Consider the following 18,881-nt stretch of genomic DNA (forward strand, 5'->3'; position numbering starts at 1 on the left):
CATATGATGTAATGTCTCTGGAGGATATAATAGTGCTGGAGTGTTATAAGAGGAGCAGCTGATATCAGTCACATATGATGTAATGTCTCTGGAGGATATAATAGTGCTGGAGTGTTATAAGAGGAGCGGCTGATATCAGTCACACATATGATGTAATGTCTCTGGAGGATATAATAGTGCTGGAGTGATATAAGAGGAGCGACTGATATCAGTCACACATATGATGTAATGTCTCTGGAGGATATAATAGTACTGGAGTGTTATAAGAGGAGCGGCTGATATCAGTCACATATGATGTAATGTCTCTGGAGGATATAATAGTACTGGAGTGATATAAGAGGAGCGGCTGATATCAGTCACATATATGATGTAATATCTCTGGGGGATATAATAGTGCTGGAGTGTTATAAGAGGAGCTGCTGATATCAGTCACACATATGATGTAATGTCTCTGGAGGATATAATAGTGCTGGAGTGTTATAAGAGGAGCGGCTGATATCAGTCACACATATGATGTAATGTCTCTGGGGGATATAATAGTACTGGAGCGATATAAGAGGAGCGGCTGATATCAGTCACATATATGATGTAATGTCTCTGGAGGATATAATAGTGCTGGAGTGTTATAAGAGGAGCTGCTGATATCAGTCACATATGATGTAATGTCTCTGGAGGATATAATAGTACTGGAGTGTTATAAGAGGAGCGGCTGATATCAGTCACATATGATGTAATGTCTCTGGAGGATATAATAGTACTGGAGTGATATAAGAGGAGCGGCTGATATCAGTCACACATATGATGTCATGTCTGGAGGATATAATAGTGCTGGAGTGTTATAAGAGGAGCGGCTGATATCAGTCACACATGATGTAATGTCTGGAGGATATAATAGTGCTGGAGTGTTATAAGAGGAGCGGCTGATATCAGTCACATATGATGTAATGTCTCTGGAGGATATAATAGTACTGGAGTGTTATAAGAGGAGCGGCTGATATCAGTCACACATATGATGTAATGTCTGGAGGATATAATAGTGCTGGAGTGATATAAGAGGAGCGGCTGATATCAGTCACACATATGATGTAATGTCTCTGCAGGATATAATAGTACTGGAGTGATATAAGAGGAGCGGCTGATATCAGTCACACATATGATGTAATGTCTCTGGAGGATATAATAGTGCTGGAGTGTTATAAGAGGAGCGGCTGATATCAGTCACATATGATGTAATGTCTCTGGAGGATATAATAGTACTGGAGTGATATAAGAGGAGCGGCTGATATCAGTCACACATATGATGTCATGTCTGGAGGATATAATAGTGCTGGAGTGTTATAAGAGGAGCGGCTGATATCAGTCACACATGATGTAATGTCTGGAGGATATAATAGTGCTGGAGTGTTATAAGAGGAGCGGCTGATATCAGTCACACATATGATGTAATGTCTCTGGAGGATATAATAGTGCTGGAGTGTTATAAGAGGAGCGGCTGATATCAGTCACATATGATGTAATGTCTCTGGAGGATATAATAGTACTGGAGTGATATAAGAGGAGCGGCTGATATCAGTCACACATATGATGTAATGTCTCTGGAGGATATAATAGTGCTGGAGTGTTATAAGAGGAGCGGCTGATATCAGTCACATATGATGTAATGTCTCTGGAGGATATAATAGTACTGGAGTGATATAAGAGGAGCGGCTGATATCAGTCACACATATGATGTCATGTCTGGAGGATATAATAGTACTGGAGTGTTATAAGAGGAGCGGCTGATATCAGTCACATATATGATGTAATGTCTCTGGAGGATATAATAGTACTGGAGTGATATAAGAGGAGCGGCTGATATCAGTCACATATGATGTAATGTCTCTGGAGGATATAATAGTACTGGAGTGATATAAGAGGAGCGGCTGATATCAGTCACACATATGATGTAATGTCTCTGGAGGATATAATAGTGCTGGAGTGATATAAGAGGAGCGGCTGATATCAGTCACATATATGATGTAATGTCTGGAGGATATAATAGTACTGGAGTGTTATAAGAGGAGTGGCTGATATCAGTCACACATATGATGTAATGTCTCTGGAGGATATAATAGTACTGGAGTGTTATAAGAGGAGCGGCTGATATCAGTCACACATATGATGTAATGTCTCTGGAGGATATAATAGTACTGGAGTGATATAAGAGGAGCGGCTGATATCAGTCACATATGATGTAATGTCTCTGGAGGATATAATAGTACTGGAGTGATATAAGAAGAGCGGCTGATATCAGTCACATATGATGTAATGTCTCTGGAGGATATAATAGTACTGGAGTGATATAAGAGGAGCGGCTGATATCAGTCACATATGATGTAATGTCTCTGGAGGATATAATAGTGATGGAGCATTATAAGAGGAGCGGCTGATATCAGTCACACATATGATGTAATGTCTCTGGAGGATATAATAGTGCTGGAGTGATATAAGAGGAGCGGCTGATATCAGTCACACATGATGTAATGTCTGGAGGATATAATAGTACTGGAGTGTTATAAGAGGAGCGGCTGATATTAGTCACATATGATGTAATGTCTCTTGAGGATATAATAGTGCTGGAGTGTTATAAGAGGAGCGGCTGATATCAGTCACACATATAATGTAATGTCTCTGGAGGATATAATAGTACTGGAGTGATATAAGAGGAGCGGCTTATATCAGTCACATATGATGTAATGTCTCTGGAGGATATAATAGTGCTGGAGTGATATAAGAGGAGCGGCTGATATCAGTCACACATATGATGTAATGTCTCTGGAGGATATAATAGTACTGGAGTGTTATAAGAGCAGCGGCTGATATCAGTCACATATATGATGTAATGTCTCTGGAGGATATAATAGTACTGGAGTGTTATAAGAGGAGCGGCTGATATCAGTCACATATATGATGTAATGTCTCTGGAGGATATAATAGTACTGGAGTGATATAAGTTGAGCGGCTGATATCAGTCACACATATGATGTAATGTCTGGAGGATATAATAGTGCTGGAATGTTATAAGAGAAGCGGCTGATATCAGTCACATATGATGTAATGTCTCTGGAGCATATAATAGTACTGGAGTGTTATAAGAGGAGCGGCTGATATCAGTCACATATATGATGTAATGTCTCTGGAGGATATAATAGTACTGGAGTGTTATAAGAGGAGCGGCTGATATCAGTCACACATATGATGTAATGTCTGGAGGATATAATAGTGCTGGAGTGTTATAAGAGGAGCAGCTGATATCAGTCAAACATATGATGTAATGTCTCTGGAGGATATAATGGTACTGGAGTGATATAAGAGGAGCGGCTGATATCAGTCACATATGATGTAATGTCTCTGGAGGATATAATAGTGCTGGAGTGTTATAAGAGAAGCGGCTGATATCAGTCACATATGATGTAATGTCTCTGGAGGATATAATAGTACTGGAGTGTTATAAGAGGAGCGGCTGATATCAGTCACATATATGATGTAATGTCTCTGGAGGATATAATAGTACTGGAGTGTTATAAGAGGAGCGGCTGATATCAGTCACATATGATGTAATGTCTCTGGAGGATATAATAGTGCTGGAGTGTTATAAGAGGAGCGGCTGATATCAGTCACATATGATGTAATGTCTCTGGAGGATATAATAGTGCTGGAGTGTTATAAGAGGAGCGGCTGATATCAGTCACACATATGATGTAATGTCTCTGGAGGATATAATAGTGCTGAAGTGATATAAGAGGAGCGGCTGATATCAGTCACATATGATGTAATGTCTCTGGAGGATATAATAGTACTGGAGTGTTATAAGAGGAGCGGCCGATATCAGTCACATATGATGTAATGTCTCTGGAGGATATAATAGTACTGTAGTGTTATAATAGGAGCGGCTGATATCAGTCACACATATGATGTAATGTCTCTGGAGGATATAATAGTACTGGAGTGATATAAGAGGAGTGGCTGATATCAGTCACACATATGATGTAATGTCTCTGGAGGATATAATAGTGCTGGAGTGATATAAGAGGAGCGGCTGATATCAGTCACATATGATGTAATGTCTCTGGAGGATATAATAGTACTGGAGTGATATAAGAGGAGCGGCTGATATCAGTCACATATGATGTAATGTCTCTGGAGGATATAATAGTACTGGAGTGATATAAGAGGGGCGGCTGATATCAGTCACACATGATGTAATGTCTCTGGAGGATATAATAGTACTGGAGTGATATAAGAGGAGCGGCTGATATCAGTCACACATATGATGTAATGTCTCTGGAGGATATAATAGTACTGGAGTGATATAAGATGAGCGGCTGATATCAGTCACATATGATGTAATGTCTCTGGAGGATATAATAGTGCTGGAGTGTTATAAGAGGAGCGGCTGATATCAGTCACATATGATGTAATGTCTCTGGAGGATATAATAGTGCTGGAGTGTTATAAGAGGAGCGGCTGATATCAGTCACACATATGATGTAATGTCTCTGGAGGATATAATAGTGCTGAAGTGATATAAGAGGAGCGGCTGATATCAGTCACATATGATGTAATGTCTCTGGAGGATATAATAGTACTGGAGTGTTATAAGAGGAGCGGCTGATATCAGTCACACATATGATGTAATGTCTCTGGAGGATATAATAGTACTGGAGTGATATAAGGGGAGCGGCTGATATCAGTCACATATATGATGTAATGTCTCTGGAGGATATAATAGTGCTGGAGTGATATAAGAGGAGCGGCTGATATCAGTCACATGTGATGTAATGTCTCTGGAGGATATAATAGTGCTGGAGTGTTATAAGAGGAGCGGCTGATATCAGTCACACATATGATGTAATGTCTCTGGAGGATATAATAGTGCTGGAGTGATATAAGAGGAGCGGCTGATATCAGTCACATATGATGTAATGTCTCTGGAGGATATAATAGTACTGGAGTGATATAAGAGGAGCGGCTGATATTAGTCACACATATGATGTAATGTCTCTGGAAGATATAATAGTACTGGAGTGATATAAGAGGAGCGGCTGATATCAGTCACACATATGATGTAATGTCTCTGGAGGATATAATAGTACTGGAGTGTTATAAGAGGAGCGGCTGATATCAGTCACATATGATGTAATGTCTCTGGAGGATATAATAGTACTGGAGTGATATAAGAGGAGCGGCTGATATCAGTCACACATATGATGTAATGTCTCTGGAGGATATAATAGTACTGGAGCGTTATAAGAGGAGTGGCTGATATCAGTCACATATATGATGTAATGTCTCTGGGGGATATAATAGTGCTGGAGTGTTATATGAGGAGCGGCTGATATCAGTCACACATATGATGTAATGTCTCTGGAGGATATAATAGTGCTGGAGTGATATAAGAGGAGCGGCTGATATCAGTCACACATATGATGTAATGTCTCTGGAGGATATAATAGTACTGGAGTGATATAAGAGGAGCTGCTGATATCAGTCACACATATGATGTAATGTCTCTGGAGGATATAATAGTACTGGAGTGTTATAAGTGGAGAGGCTGATATCAGTCACACATATGATGTAATGTCTCTGGAGGATATAATACTGCTGGAGTGTTATAAGAGGAGCGGCTGATATCAGTCACATATGATGTAATGTCTCTGGAGGATATAATATTACTGGAGTGTTATAAGAGGAGCGGCTGATATCAGTCACATATGATGTAATGTCTCTGGAGGATATAATAGTACTGGAGTGTTATAAGAGGAGCGGCTGATATCAGTCACATATGATGTAATGTCTCTGGAGGATATAATAGTGCTGGAGTGATATAAGAGGAGCGGCTGATATCAGTCACATATGATGTAATGTCTCTGGAGGATATAATAGTGCTGGAGTGATATAAGAGGAGCGGCTGATATCAGTCACACATATGATGTAATGTCTCAGGAGGATATAATAGTGCTGGAGTGTTATAAGAGGAGCGGCTGATATCAGTCACATATGATTTAATGTCTCTGGGGGTTCTTAGCACTGGAGATATGTGACATGAAGTAGGGATCATGGGGGAGGGGAGGTTTCCAGACTTCTCATCAGTGGTCCAATTGGAGAACACTATAGTCAGCCTCTCCCCTGCCTGAAATGGCTGATAACAGGGACTCGGAGCATTAGATACATTCTCCTGTATAGTAGGGAAATTAGGGAGTACTTGGGGTCCCTTTAATATTAAGAATATCAGCATTGTGTCCTCTGTTGTGTTTGTTTTTTTTAACCAAAAACTGGATTTGAACTCCACAAGACTAGGAAGAAAACACTTACCAAATGAATAATCCATTTAGATTTACAGCTATAAAGGGACAAACAAACAGTCAATGCATAGACCTTGGCAAGTACCTAATTCAGAAGTCGGGGGAAGCTTTGGTATTTAAATAGGTCTAAATGGAAGTGTTAATTGATTGATTGATTGATTGATTGATTGATTGATTGGTTGGTTGGTTGGTTGGTTGGTTGATTGATTGATTGATTGATTGATTGACTGATTGATATCTTTATAGTGATCAGAGCTTCATTTTACTGATAAATTCCCTGCAAAGACATCGAGTTACAAGATACATTTTGCCTGCAGCCACCACTAGAGGGAGCCCCCGACATACAAACAGCTCTATAAACAGTAGAGCAAACTCAATAATTATACAGTATGCAGTTAACTCCCCCTAGTGGTGGTTGCAGGCAAGAATTTATCTCTATAATTTACCTAGTACGGTCTCATAGACTTTCTATTTAGTCCGTACTCCGTTAAATTGATTTCTGGAAGAAGCCGAACAGAAACGAAGCGGCTGAGCGCTTACACGGGCGGTTCTGCTGCTTCGTTTTAGCGATTGGTGGGGGTCTGAGTGCACGGACCCCCGCCAATCAAAACTTCTGACATGTCACTATGACATGTCAGAAGTTTGTCGAACGTTTAGTTACCCTTTAAAATTAGAAGAAGATAATAACTAAGAAACGGCACCACCAGGACTTATATTAACTTGTGAAATGTTGGTGTTCGGGGTTAATATTTAAAGGATTGAACATCTTGATGTTCAGTGCTGATCACCAGGATTCCTGTTGTCTCTGCAGCGCAATGTAGTCCAGTGCCACCAAAGGCAGCCAATCACAGCCCACAGCAGTGACATGTCCTCCATAGTCCGGTGCCATTGGACCACAGCAGCCAATCATGAGCAACAGTGGTGACCTACACTTCATAGATCAGTGCAACATGACCACAGCAGCCAATCAAAAGCCACAGAGGTGACGTACTGTATATTCCATAGTCCGGTGCTACATGACCACAACAGCCAATCATGAGCCACAGTGGTGATCTACAATCCATAGACCGGTGCAAAGTGATCCCAGCAGCCAATCATAAACCACAGAGGTGACAAATATTCCATAGTCCAGTACCACATGACCATAGCAGCCAATCACAGGCCACAGCAATGATCGGCCCTCCATAGTGACGCCAAAGTGAAGTCATTGGTACTAAAATGGCAGCAGGAAGTGTTGAGAAATCCCAAATTTGATAGGTAGAGTTTTAACTTGATTTGAAGGGGTGCGAAACCCCTTTCAAATCTCATCTCGTAATATTGTTTCCTGTTATCAGCCATTGTAGGTCAAGGAAACGCTGAATGTACTAGAATTCATAGTGTTTGACAGGAAGTCCCGGATACTCTTCGCGATCACTTTAGGTCACATATCTCCAGTGCTGAGGGGTAGTGGCCCTTTAATTAGCTCCACCAGCTTATCCCTATATCAATGTAGCAGATATATTCTGTGTCAATATTCACCTTTTTTGTTACCATTTGTGTTGAAAATATTATGGATAGAATTCTACAAGAAAATATCATCTGGTACATGAAGAAATAAGAAGGCGGTGTAATAAAAGTGTCGCCTTGTAGCGCTCATGTTGCGCCGCACCTCCCGGAATATGAACAGTACCTTTCTTTTTTGATTCTTTCTTGGCGCTGGTTTTCACAGCCACTTGAAGTTCTGCCTCAGTTGACATCCTATTAAATCCTCCTTAGACCTCTTCACACAGATCCAGGCTCATCTAGAAGTCTTCTCCCACAGAATCGCTCAGCCCTTCAGATGCAGCACTCCAGATCACATATCTCACTCATGTCGTTCAAGAGCTGCAGGAGAAATGACAAACAGACACGTTAGAGGGGGCTCCGGAGGACGCGCTTTGTGACAAGGCATTCAGCGCACTTGAAGGTTTGCAGCTCGCGGTCACAACAACCTCTCCATTGTGTCTACAGCTCCTGGTCAAACTAGAAATAAATGAAATATAGGAGACCATCATTAATCTGCTGCAATTCTCCATGAGAGGGGATGGAGCCGGTCTGCACAGGTTAGAATACAATGTCAAGTCTGAAAGTGAAGAACATTTTGCAGAAAATGTTAGGGAGCTACCGGAGGAGCACCATCCATGGGGTGAGCATTTCGCCTCAGGTGGCACTCTTTCCTGACTACAGGGGGTGTTATATTGGCGGATATGCCACCTGTCCCTACATTGTCCCAGCAGAGCGGTCAGTAATAGAGCTCTCCTGCTATATACACATTTATCTCCTGCTATATACACATTTGTCTCCTGCTATATACACATTTATCTCCTGCTATATACACATTTATCTCCTGCTATATACACATTTGTCTCCTGCTATATACACATTTATCTCCTGCTATATACACATTTATCTCCTGCTATATACACATTTATCTCCTGCTATATACACATTTATCTCCTGCTATATACACATTTATCTCCTGCTATATACACATTTATCTCCTGCTATATACACATTTATCTCCTGCTATACACACATTTATCTCCTGCTATATACACATTTATCTCCTGCTATACACACATTTATCTCCTGCTATATACACATTTATCTCCTGCTATACACACATTTATCTCCTGCTATATACACATTTATCTCCTGCTATATACACATTTGTCTCCTGCTATATACACATTTATCTCCTGCTATACACACATTTATCTCCTGCTATATACACATTTATCTCCTGCTATATACACATTTATCTCCTGCTATATACACATTTATCTCCTGCTATACACACATTTATCTCCTGCTATATACACATTTATCTCCTGCTATATACACATTTATCTCCTGCTATATACACATTTATCTCCTGCTATGCACACATTTATCTCTTCCTATATACACATTTATCTCCTGTGTATAGGAAGAGGAAGTTACACACAACAGCTGCTGATGGGTAACGTCATGTCTGCTGACAGTGGTGGAGGGAGCAGCGTGAGAGTGTGATATTATGAGGCTGGCACTGTGGGTTTACTATAAGAATGGCACTGTGGGACTACTATGAGAATGGCACTGTGGGACTACTATGAGGCTGGCACTGTGGGACTACTATAAGAATGGCACTGTGGGACTACTATGAGGCTGGCACTGTGGGACTACTATGAGGCTGGCACTGTGGGACTACTATGAGAATGGCACTGTGGGACTACTATGAGAATGGCACTGTGGGACTACTGTGAGAATGGCACTGTGGGACTACTATGAGGCTGGCACTGTGGGACTTCTATGAGGCTGGCACTGTGGGACTACTATGAGGCTGGCACTGTGGGACTACTATGAGGCTGGCACTGTGGGACTACTATAAGAATGGCACTGTGGGACTACTATGAGGCTGGCACTGTGGGACTACTATGAGGCTGGCACTGTGGGACTACTATGAAGCTGGCACTGTGGGACTACTATAAGAATGGCACTGTGGGACTACTATGAGAATGGCACTGTGGGACTACTATGAGGCTGGCACTGTGGGACTACTATAAGGATGGCACTGTGGGACTACTATGAGAATGGCACTGTGGGACTACTGTGAGAATGGCACTGTGGGACTACTATGAGGCTGGCACTGTGGGACTACTATGAGGCTGGCACTGTGGGACTACTATGAGGCTGGCACTGTGGGACTACTATGAGGCTGGCACTGTGGGACTACTATAAGAATGGCACTGTGGGACTACTATGAGAATGGCACTGTGAGACTACTATGAGGCTGGCACTGTGGGACTACTATAAGAATGGCACTGTGGGACTACTATGAGAATGGCACTGTGGGACTACTATGAGGCTGGCACTGTGGGATTACTATAAGGATGGCACTGTGGGACTACTATGAGAATGGCACTGTGGGACTACTGTGAGAATGGCACTGTGGGACTACTATGAGGCTGGCACTGTGGGACTACTATGAGGCTGGCACTGTGGGACTACTATGAGGCTGGCACTGTGGGACTACTATGAGGCTGGCACTGTGGGACTACTATAAGAATGGCACTGTGGGTCTATTTTATGATTGGCACTGTGGGACAACTATAAGGCTGGCACTGTGGGACTACTATGAGAATAACACCGTGGGACTATTTTATGATTGGCACTGTGGGACTACTATGAGGCTGGCACTGTGGGACTACTATGAGAATGGCACTGTGGGACTACTATGAGAATGGCACTGTGGGACTACTATGAGAATGGCACTGTGGGACTACTGTGAGGCTAGCACGGTGGGGCTATTATGAGGCTGGCACTGTGGACTACTATAAGGATGCCACTGTGGGACTGGCACTATGAGGATGGGACTACAATGAGCTTGGTGCATGAGAATTGGCAGGATTATCTTGAAGACATGACCAAGTAAAGTTTAAGTGTGAACAGAGTATTCAAGGGGTGTACTGTAATTTTTGGAAAACACTTCATGGCAAGCTGCGGGCCATGTGTACCCATCCCTTTCTCTACGGTTTGTCATTCTTAATTTAACATAAGGTGAAGCTCGTCACTTTATCAGACTTCTTGAATAACATCGATAATGGAACTAGTTCGGCACTTGTTGCATTCCCCTATAAGGGTATGTGCACACGATAACGGCAATTACGTCTGAAATTACGGAGATGTTTTCAGGAGAAAACAGCTCCTGAATTTCAGACGTAATTGCAGGTACTCGCGTTTTACGGGGCGTCTTTTACGGACGTAATTTGGAGCTGTTCTTCATTGGAGTCAATGAAAAACGGCTCCAACTACGTCCCAAGAAGTGTCCTGCACTTCTTTTGACGAGGCTGTAATTTTACGCACCGTCTTTTGACAGCGACGCGTAAAATGACAGGTCGTCGGCACAGAACATCGTAAAGCCCATTGAAAGTAATGGGAAGATGTTTGCCGAGGTATTGGAGCCTTTTTTTCAGACGTAATTCGAGGCGTAAAATGCCTCCATTACGCCTGAAAATAGGTCGTGTGAACCCAGCCTAAGTGTTGCATTAGCCTGACAAAGGGCAAGTCTCAGTCCGGACGGGAACAAGATGCTTTCTATTATAAAGACTCTATTAGGAAACTATTGGGATGATCCATAATTTGAAAGGTTCACTTAGTTATGAGAATTCCCATTATCCACCAGCAGCAACACCCACTTTTTTTGCAGCATCTTAATAAATACTACTGTAAAATGTTGCACCATGAAATGACAATATTAATACATGACCTCCAAGGTGTATAAACTTGTTCTAAAGTCACCTGTACCTATTGTTATAATTCTGTTCCATGAATCAGTTGTACATATAATTACATGAAACGTTGTAAAATTAGGGGACAGTGACACCTTCCTCAGTTTCCAGCTGCCTGTAGTTCTCTTTCCCTGCCTGCAGCTTCTCTGTAAATGTTCAGAATCCTTCTCAGTTACCATCTAGAGTAATATATTAATAAAAGACAGGAAGGAGAGGAGGGGGGTGAAGCTGCAGCTTCTCTCCCTCAATGTATGTGTGTGAGACTCCCTGCTGTGAGAGGGGAGGAGGAGCAGCTGGGAAGACATTACATTGGCTCAAAGCAAACAGCACAGCTCTGACATCACACCAGGAAGAGCCCGCCCACACAACAGGAATGAAGCTGAGGGAAAGAAAAAGACCCAAAATCTGCAGGTTACACACAACATTTCTGGCTGCTCTACATCTGCCTAAGGAGGAATTGGGACTTTTGTTTTATGATGATATTTATGTTATATATTTGTCTGTGTACATCAGATCATGTAGTATAAGATCTTAAAATATGAATAAAAATTAACAAAAAGAAAACCAAAAACCGAAAAATAACTGCATTTATTCCAAAATTCCCTGGCAACCAATGTGAAGTTGGGAATATTTAGCATTTTTAATTTAAAATTCTGCAGAGATTTGGAGGAGAACGAGAGGCTCCGCGTCTTTTTATAACATTCCAGCTGTCCTGATATTTGATCATAAGGATGGAATCTCAGCGGAAAATAACATGTAACTCATCACTTCATCAATGTATACAATGTAACACCAGGCTGGGGAGCTTACATTTAAAGAGATACCGTCATTATGACAGACCTAATATAGGGAGATTAATATAAGACCCTAATAGAGTTATACTAACTGTGGGAATAATTACACCAACTAAACAGCCCCCCAAAAGTGACAACAGGGAGGTTGAAAAGAAAGCACATGATGTATCACATGATCCCGCTCTGCCAATCAGCAGCTCTGAAAAGAATTATGTGATGCACTCCTTTTACTGAAGATAATACGTTTTCCAGTTAACAGCAGTTATCTAGCACTCCTTAACATTGAAAACCATTGAAAAACCTCTGTACCCCACAAATATAAGCACAAATATAAGCACACGACAGCTCCAAACACAAAGCAGAACCGTCCGGTCAATAATCAGCAGCTGTAACGGAAGGAAAGAAGAATCCTGATGAATTATAGAAGCTTCATATCAGCCTGACACTAAATGACTTTTGTTTGACGAGCGAAGCCAAAATAACAAATGAGCTGCGCTGTAATCTATAGTATACAATGTGACGGAAAGAAGGGGCCTATCTATCTATCTATCTATCTATCTATCTATCTATCTATCTATCTATCTATCTCATATCTATCTATCTATCTCATATCTATCTATCTATCTATCTCATATCTATCTATCTATCTATCTATCTATCTATCTATCTATCTATCTATCTATCTATCTATCTATCTATCTATCTATCTCATATCTATCTATCTATCTCATATCTATCTATCTATCTATCTATCTATCTATCTATCTATCTATCTATCTATCTATCTATCTATCTATCTATCTATCTATCTATCTATCTATCTCATATCTATCTATCTATCTATCTATCTATCTATCTATCTATCTATCTATCTATCTATCTATCTATCTATCTATCTCATATCTATCTATCTATCTCATATCTATCTATCTATCTATCTATCTATCTATCTATCTATCTATCTATCTATCTATCTATCTATCTATCTTTCATCTATCTATCTATCTATCTATCTATCTATCTATCTATCTATCTATCTATCTATCTATCTATCTATCTATCTATCTATCTATCTATCTATCTATCTATCCATCAGTGCCCCTAGTGGTCACACATGGTAGAATTCTTGCAAAGTAAAAACTGTGTATCATTCCTCCAGAACTGGATATTTATGTAAATATATTAATATTAACCTTTTAACTACCTTATGCAGACAATTGATTCAGCGCTTGCCATAGGCCACAAATAAACTGATAAAAAATCCAATTAAATGCATTCAGATTCATATTTAAACCCTCGTATTAGATGGCAGATAAATATTGACATGGTTGATCGCCTGCACTTTATTAAAAAGTGTGTAAAAAATCTGATTATTATTCAAATTGCAGAGAAATTATATTAAAGTTACACTGGAAGCGACGCCACATAAACTGACAGACTGCAAATACCCAGCGCAGAGCAAACCCAGCAACACAAGATCTAATACTGCAAAACTGGAGATCTATCTATCTATCTATCTATCTATCTATCTCATATCTATCTATCTATCTATCTATCTATCTATCTATCTATCTATCTATCTATCTATCTATCTATCTATCTATCTATCTATCTATCTATCTCTCCTATCTATCTATCTATCTATCTATCTATCTATCTATCTATCTATCTATCTATCTATCTATCTATCTATCTATCTATCTATCTATCTATCTATCTATCTATCTATCTCATATCTATCTATCTATCTATCTATCTCATATCTATCTATCTATCTATCTATCTATCTATCTATCTATCTATCTATCTATCTATCTATCTATCTATCTATCTATCTATCTATCTATCTATCTATCTATCTCCCTCTCTCTCTATCTATCTATCTGAGGTGAAAATTGAAATGTCGCCCCCCCCCCCAGATTTTGATTGACATCCCACTGGCTGTTCTACATCACTATCAGCTGCCTCCAACTCTTTCGGATGCGCCGTTGCCTTGTACTCCCCTGGCATAGTACACCTCGCTGAACGGTGTGTGCCCAAGTAGTACAAGGCAATGGCGCATCAGAGAAAGTTGGAGGAGACTGGTAGTGATGTATATCAGGCGAGGGGTTGTCAATCACGAATGGAAAGGTGGGTTTGAAGTCAGGACCCTGACTCTTCAGGATAGCGGCACCGCCCCATAACCCTTTAATGAGTAATTAGCATATAGCGTGCGCCGTTTTAAAAGTTGATTTTATAGACTTTGCTGCATCTGGAAAAAACATACATTTGGAAATATTGTCAGGTCATGTATTACCGCATGGTGGCTGTTCAAGGGGTTAAAACTACCAGACAGGTTACATTAAATATACAATGAACTGAAAACTATTCCATCTGCCCTGCAATTTTGTTATTATAAATACATATAGCCTACATAATTACAGCTTCAGAACCAAGCTCATACATATATACAGCCCCAGAACTGAGCTCAGTACATAAATACAGTACTATAACTGAGCTCAGTACATATATACAGCACCAGAACCGAGCTCAGTACATATATACATCACCAGAACCGAGCTCAGTACATATATACAGCACCAGAACAAAGCTCAGTACATACATAGAAACTCAAAACCAAGCCCATAACATATATACAGCACCAGAACCAAGATCAAAAGATATATACAGCACCAGAACCAAGCCCAGTGCATAAATACAGCTCCAGAACAAAGCTCATAGATATATACAGCACCAGAACAAAGCTCATTGTCACGATCTAGGGGTATGTAGACCCACTAGGCCGCTCTGCCGTAGCGGAGAGGCAGCTGACCAATTCAAAGTCTACGCACAAAGTCTATTGTAGGAGTGTAGCACATGGGTACCTGGAACAGTCCGGGTGTCGGCAAGGGCTCTGGCACAGATGGGGCTGGAGGTGGTGGGTTGCGCCAGACATGGCAGATGGTATCCACAATGACAGGCGACAGACGATGTGGAGTATTCCAGCAGGCGAGGCAAGGTACGGCTCACTTACTATACAGGCTCAGAACAAGGCACAGCACGGGATATAGGATATAGGAGGCAGGACAAGGGAACACTGGGAGCATGAAAACACTAAGGGACCGTTTGAAATACAGACATGGGAAAACTACAACAACGCTCAGGCAGGGAGTGGAAGGGCAGAGCCCTTTTTATAGTCCAACATGGGCAGAGGTTGAATAGGGAACTTTAAACATGTTCACCAAAAAATATCATACCACCCATCATCTCGCTGCAGACCATACAGTGACTACAGTGCTGATTAGAGGATAAACATTTACATTAAGTGACTCACCAGTGATGTCTCAAATTCTAGTTCTGTTTCTCTTTTCTTCTCCATCCGGTCCAGACCTCTATGACGACTTCTCCCGGCCACAGCCCATTTCTGCAGTTTGCCGTTCAGATGTCTTCAGCTTCTCACTTTTCAAACATTTCTGCACCTATAAACGAAGATAAAATTCTCATGGTGCCATACACTAAGCCACGAAATATAATAGCACCATACACTGCACCTCTAATATAATAGTGCCATACACTGTGTCCCTGATTATAATAGCACCATACACTGCACCTCTAATTATAATAGTGCCATACACTGTGTCCCTGATTATAATAGCACCATACACTGTCCCTGATTATAATAGCACCATACACTGTGTCCCACACACACTGCTCCCAGTAGATAGTGCCCCCCATAGAACCCCTGCAGATAGTGCCCCACATAGATCCCCCTGTAGAAAGTGCCCCACATAGATGCCCCTGTAGATAGTGCCCCCCCATAAAGCCCCCTGTAGATGGTGCCTCACATACAGCCCCCTGTAGATAGGGCCCCACATAAGGCCCCCTGTAAATAGTGCCCCACATATAGCCCACCCCTGTATATAGTACCCCACATACAGCCCACCCCTGTATATAATGCCCCACATATAGTCTACCCCTGTATATAGTATCCCTCATATAGCCCACTCCTGTATATAATGCCCCTCATATAGCCCACCCCTGCATATAGTGTCCCTCATATAGCCCACAAATATAGCTCCCTCGGTAGATAATGGCACTCACGTTTTAATTAGAGAAAAAATAAAAACTTTACATACTCACCTTGATCCCGTTCCTGCGCGGTCCGGTGGCAACGCAGATCTGCTCTCTTCTGAGTAGGTTTGCTGGGGCTGAATGACGAAAGGCGTTGACAGGGCAAGTCAGACTGCCCTGCCAATCAGCGCCTTTCAACGACGCAAGCTACGCAATAAAGCCATCGTGCCGCTTGCGTCGCTGAAAAGCGCTGACCGTTAGGCCTCATGCACACTACTGTATTTTCATCCATCCATAAATACTGTCCATAAATATGAATCCGTAGTCATCCGCAACTTATCCGCATATACGGTCTGTAGCGCATCCGTAATGCATCCATATATACTAATCCGCAAAAAGAAGAAATAAACCACAAATGATCTGCAACATCTGCAAACCTGGCGTCGCATAGCAACCCTTCCGTAATTACGGATGGCTACGGATGCACATCAGTAGCCGTCCATAATTACGGAAGCGCCCATAGGACGTGTTCTATCATTTCTACGGCACGGACACCCATCTGTAAAAATACGGAAAGGTGTCCGTAGCCCATAGAAATGAATAGGTCCGTAATTACGGATGAAAAATATGGTGGTGTGCACGGGGCCTTAGGCCTCATGCACACGACCGTAGCCATGTGCACGCCCGTTTTTTTCGGGATGGCCGGGGGCGGAGTGTCACCTGTGAGCTGCCCGCAAATCGCAGGCTGTGCATATGGCCGCGGCCATTATTTGCTATGAGAAAACGGCCGTAATAAGACATGCCCATTCTTTCTGCGGTTCGGGCTCCTGGGCCATGCACGGACAGTATAAACCACGGTCGTGTGCATGGCCCCATAGGAATGAATGGGGCCGCAATTCTTCCGTGGATTTTCAGTGGGAATTGCCGCCGCAAAAGCACGTCCGTGTTGTAGACAGCGCGTCAGCTCCCACTTCTTCAGCACTGCTGATATATATCTGGCTGTGACACAATTTAGATAATATATTAATACCCCCGACAGAACAGCGATAATTTAGTCGACCTGCTGAGATTCTTGGGGATATTAACATATTACATAAAATGTATCGCAGTCTTATACATCAGCACGGCAGCCCTGCGGAGATACCTACTATGGGGGGTAATACTATATAAACATGAGATCACAATTAACAGCAATCACTTTTTCTGGTTTTCCTGCCCAGAGGCAACAGGGCGCTGATCCCGAATTGCGCCACTAACCAGCTACAAAGGCTAAGGCCTCATGCACACGACCGTAGTGGTGTGCGCTACCTGTGAGTTGCGGCTCGGACGGCCGCAGAGTGTCATCCGCAGGCCGCCCGCAAATCACGGGCCATGCACATGGCCGTGTGCATCCATTTCAATGAGCCCTGACCGCAAAACGGTCCTTTCTTTTTGCGGTCCCAGCTCCAGGGCAATGCACGGACCATGGAAACCACGGTCGTGTGCATGGGCCCATAGAAATGAATGGGACCGCAATTCACACGCAGATTTGCGGGTGAATTGCGGCCACAAAAACACGTTCGTGTGCATGAGGCCTTAGGGGAATTGAGTACTTTTACAGCCAAGTTTTTCTATTGCTCCAATGCTTCTAAAATAAAACCATGAAGCAACTTTGCAAATAGCTTTAATTAAAAATCTGCTGCCGTATTGTGTACACAGTTCCTACTCAGACCTATGTGTCTCTACGGTTACAGGCTACAAGCACGCCGTGTCTGTGTGTGGAATCATGTGTTACTTCATTTATTTATCTTCTTGATTACCTATTGAAAATAAAAGATGAGGCCGAGAAAAGCAAGAATCACATGACTGCAGGATCAGACTACACAGGGCTGGTTTGTAGTCTGTAACCATGGAGACACATAGGTCTGCATGGAAGCTGTATACACAAAAGCAAAGGAGATTTTTAATCAATACAGTTTGCAAAGTTGCTTTATGTTTTATTTTTTTTCTGTTTTGGATGCATCGGAACAATAATAATAAAGTTGTTGCAAAAGTCCACACACCTATTATGCGATCAACGCTCCGTCAACTTTGCAGCTGAAGACCAGGATGTCTATAGATCCAGGACCTATGAGTGGAGCATAATTCTCCTGCTGGGTCACTCTTAGATACAGTAGTGATGACGTTTCATCATTTAGGCTCAGCTTATTTAGAACGAGTCCAAATTTCAAATGACTCAATGCTAATTATAACAAATGTCTACTTAATGTTTCAATAATTTCAGTGATATGTGTCACCCTGTCCCTTCAGGTTACGGTCACCCCAACGCAGCAAGTATAATGTAAGCCTCGTACTGAGACGTCACCCCTACCCTTCCCCCTATGCTATTCTGAAACCCTGTAGAAGCTGCAGCTGCATCCCCTTCC

General features: G+C 41.9%; 1 protein-coding gene across 6 annotated transcripts in view; it reads right to left on the reverse strand.

The window, feature by feature from the left end:
- Positions 1–18,881, reverse strand: part of DAB1 (DAB adaptor protein 1) — a 721,439-nt gene that overhangs the window by 206,230 nt on the left and 496,328 nt on the right. For all 6 annotated transcript variants that reach the window (XM_075832689.1, XM_075832692.1, XM_075832691.1 and 3 more), the window contains one exon: positions 8,014–8,207. In XM_075832689.1, coding sequence (XP_075688804.1) covers positions 8,014–8,080 — 67 coding nt within the window. In that variant the 5' untranslated portion in view covers positions 8,081–8,207. The remainder of the gene's footprint in view (positions 1–8,013; positions 8,208–18,881) is intronic.

This window comes from Rhinoderma darwinii, chromosome 7 (assembly GCF_050947455.1).
Source record: "Rhinoderma darwinii isolate aRhiDar2 chromosome 7, aRhiDar2.hap1, whole genome shotgun sequence".
In the NCBI taxonomy this organism is placed as follows: domain Eukaryota; kingdom Metazoa; phylum Chordata; class Amphibia; order Anura; family Rhinodermatidae; genus Rhinoderma; species Rhinoderma darwinii.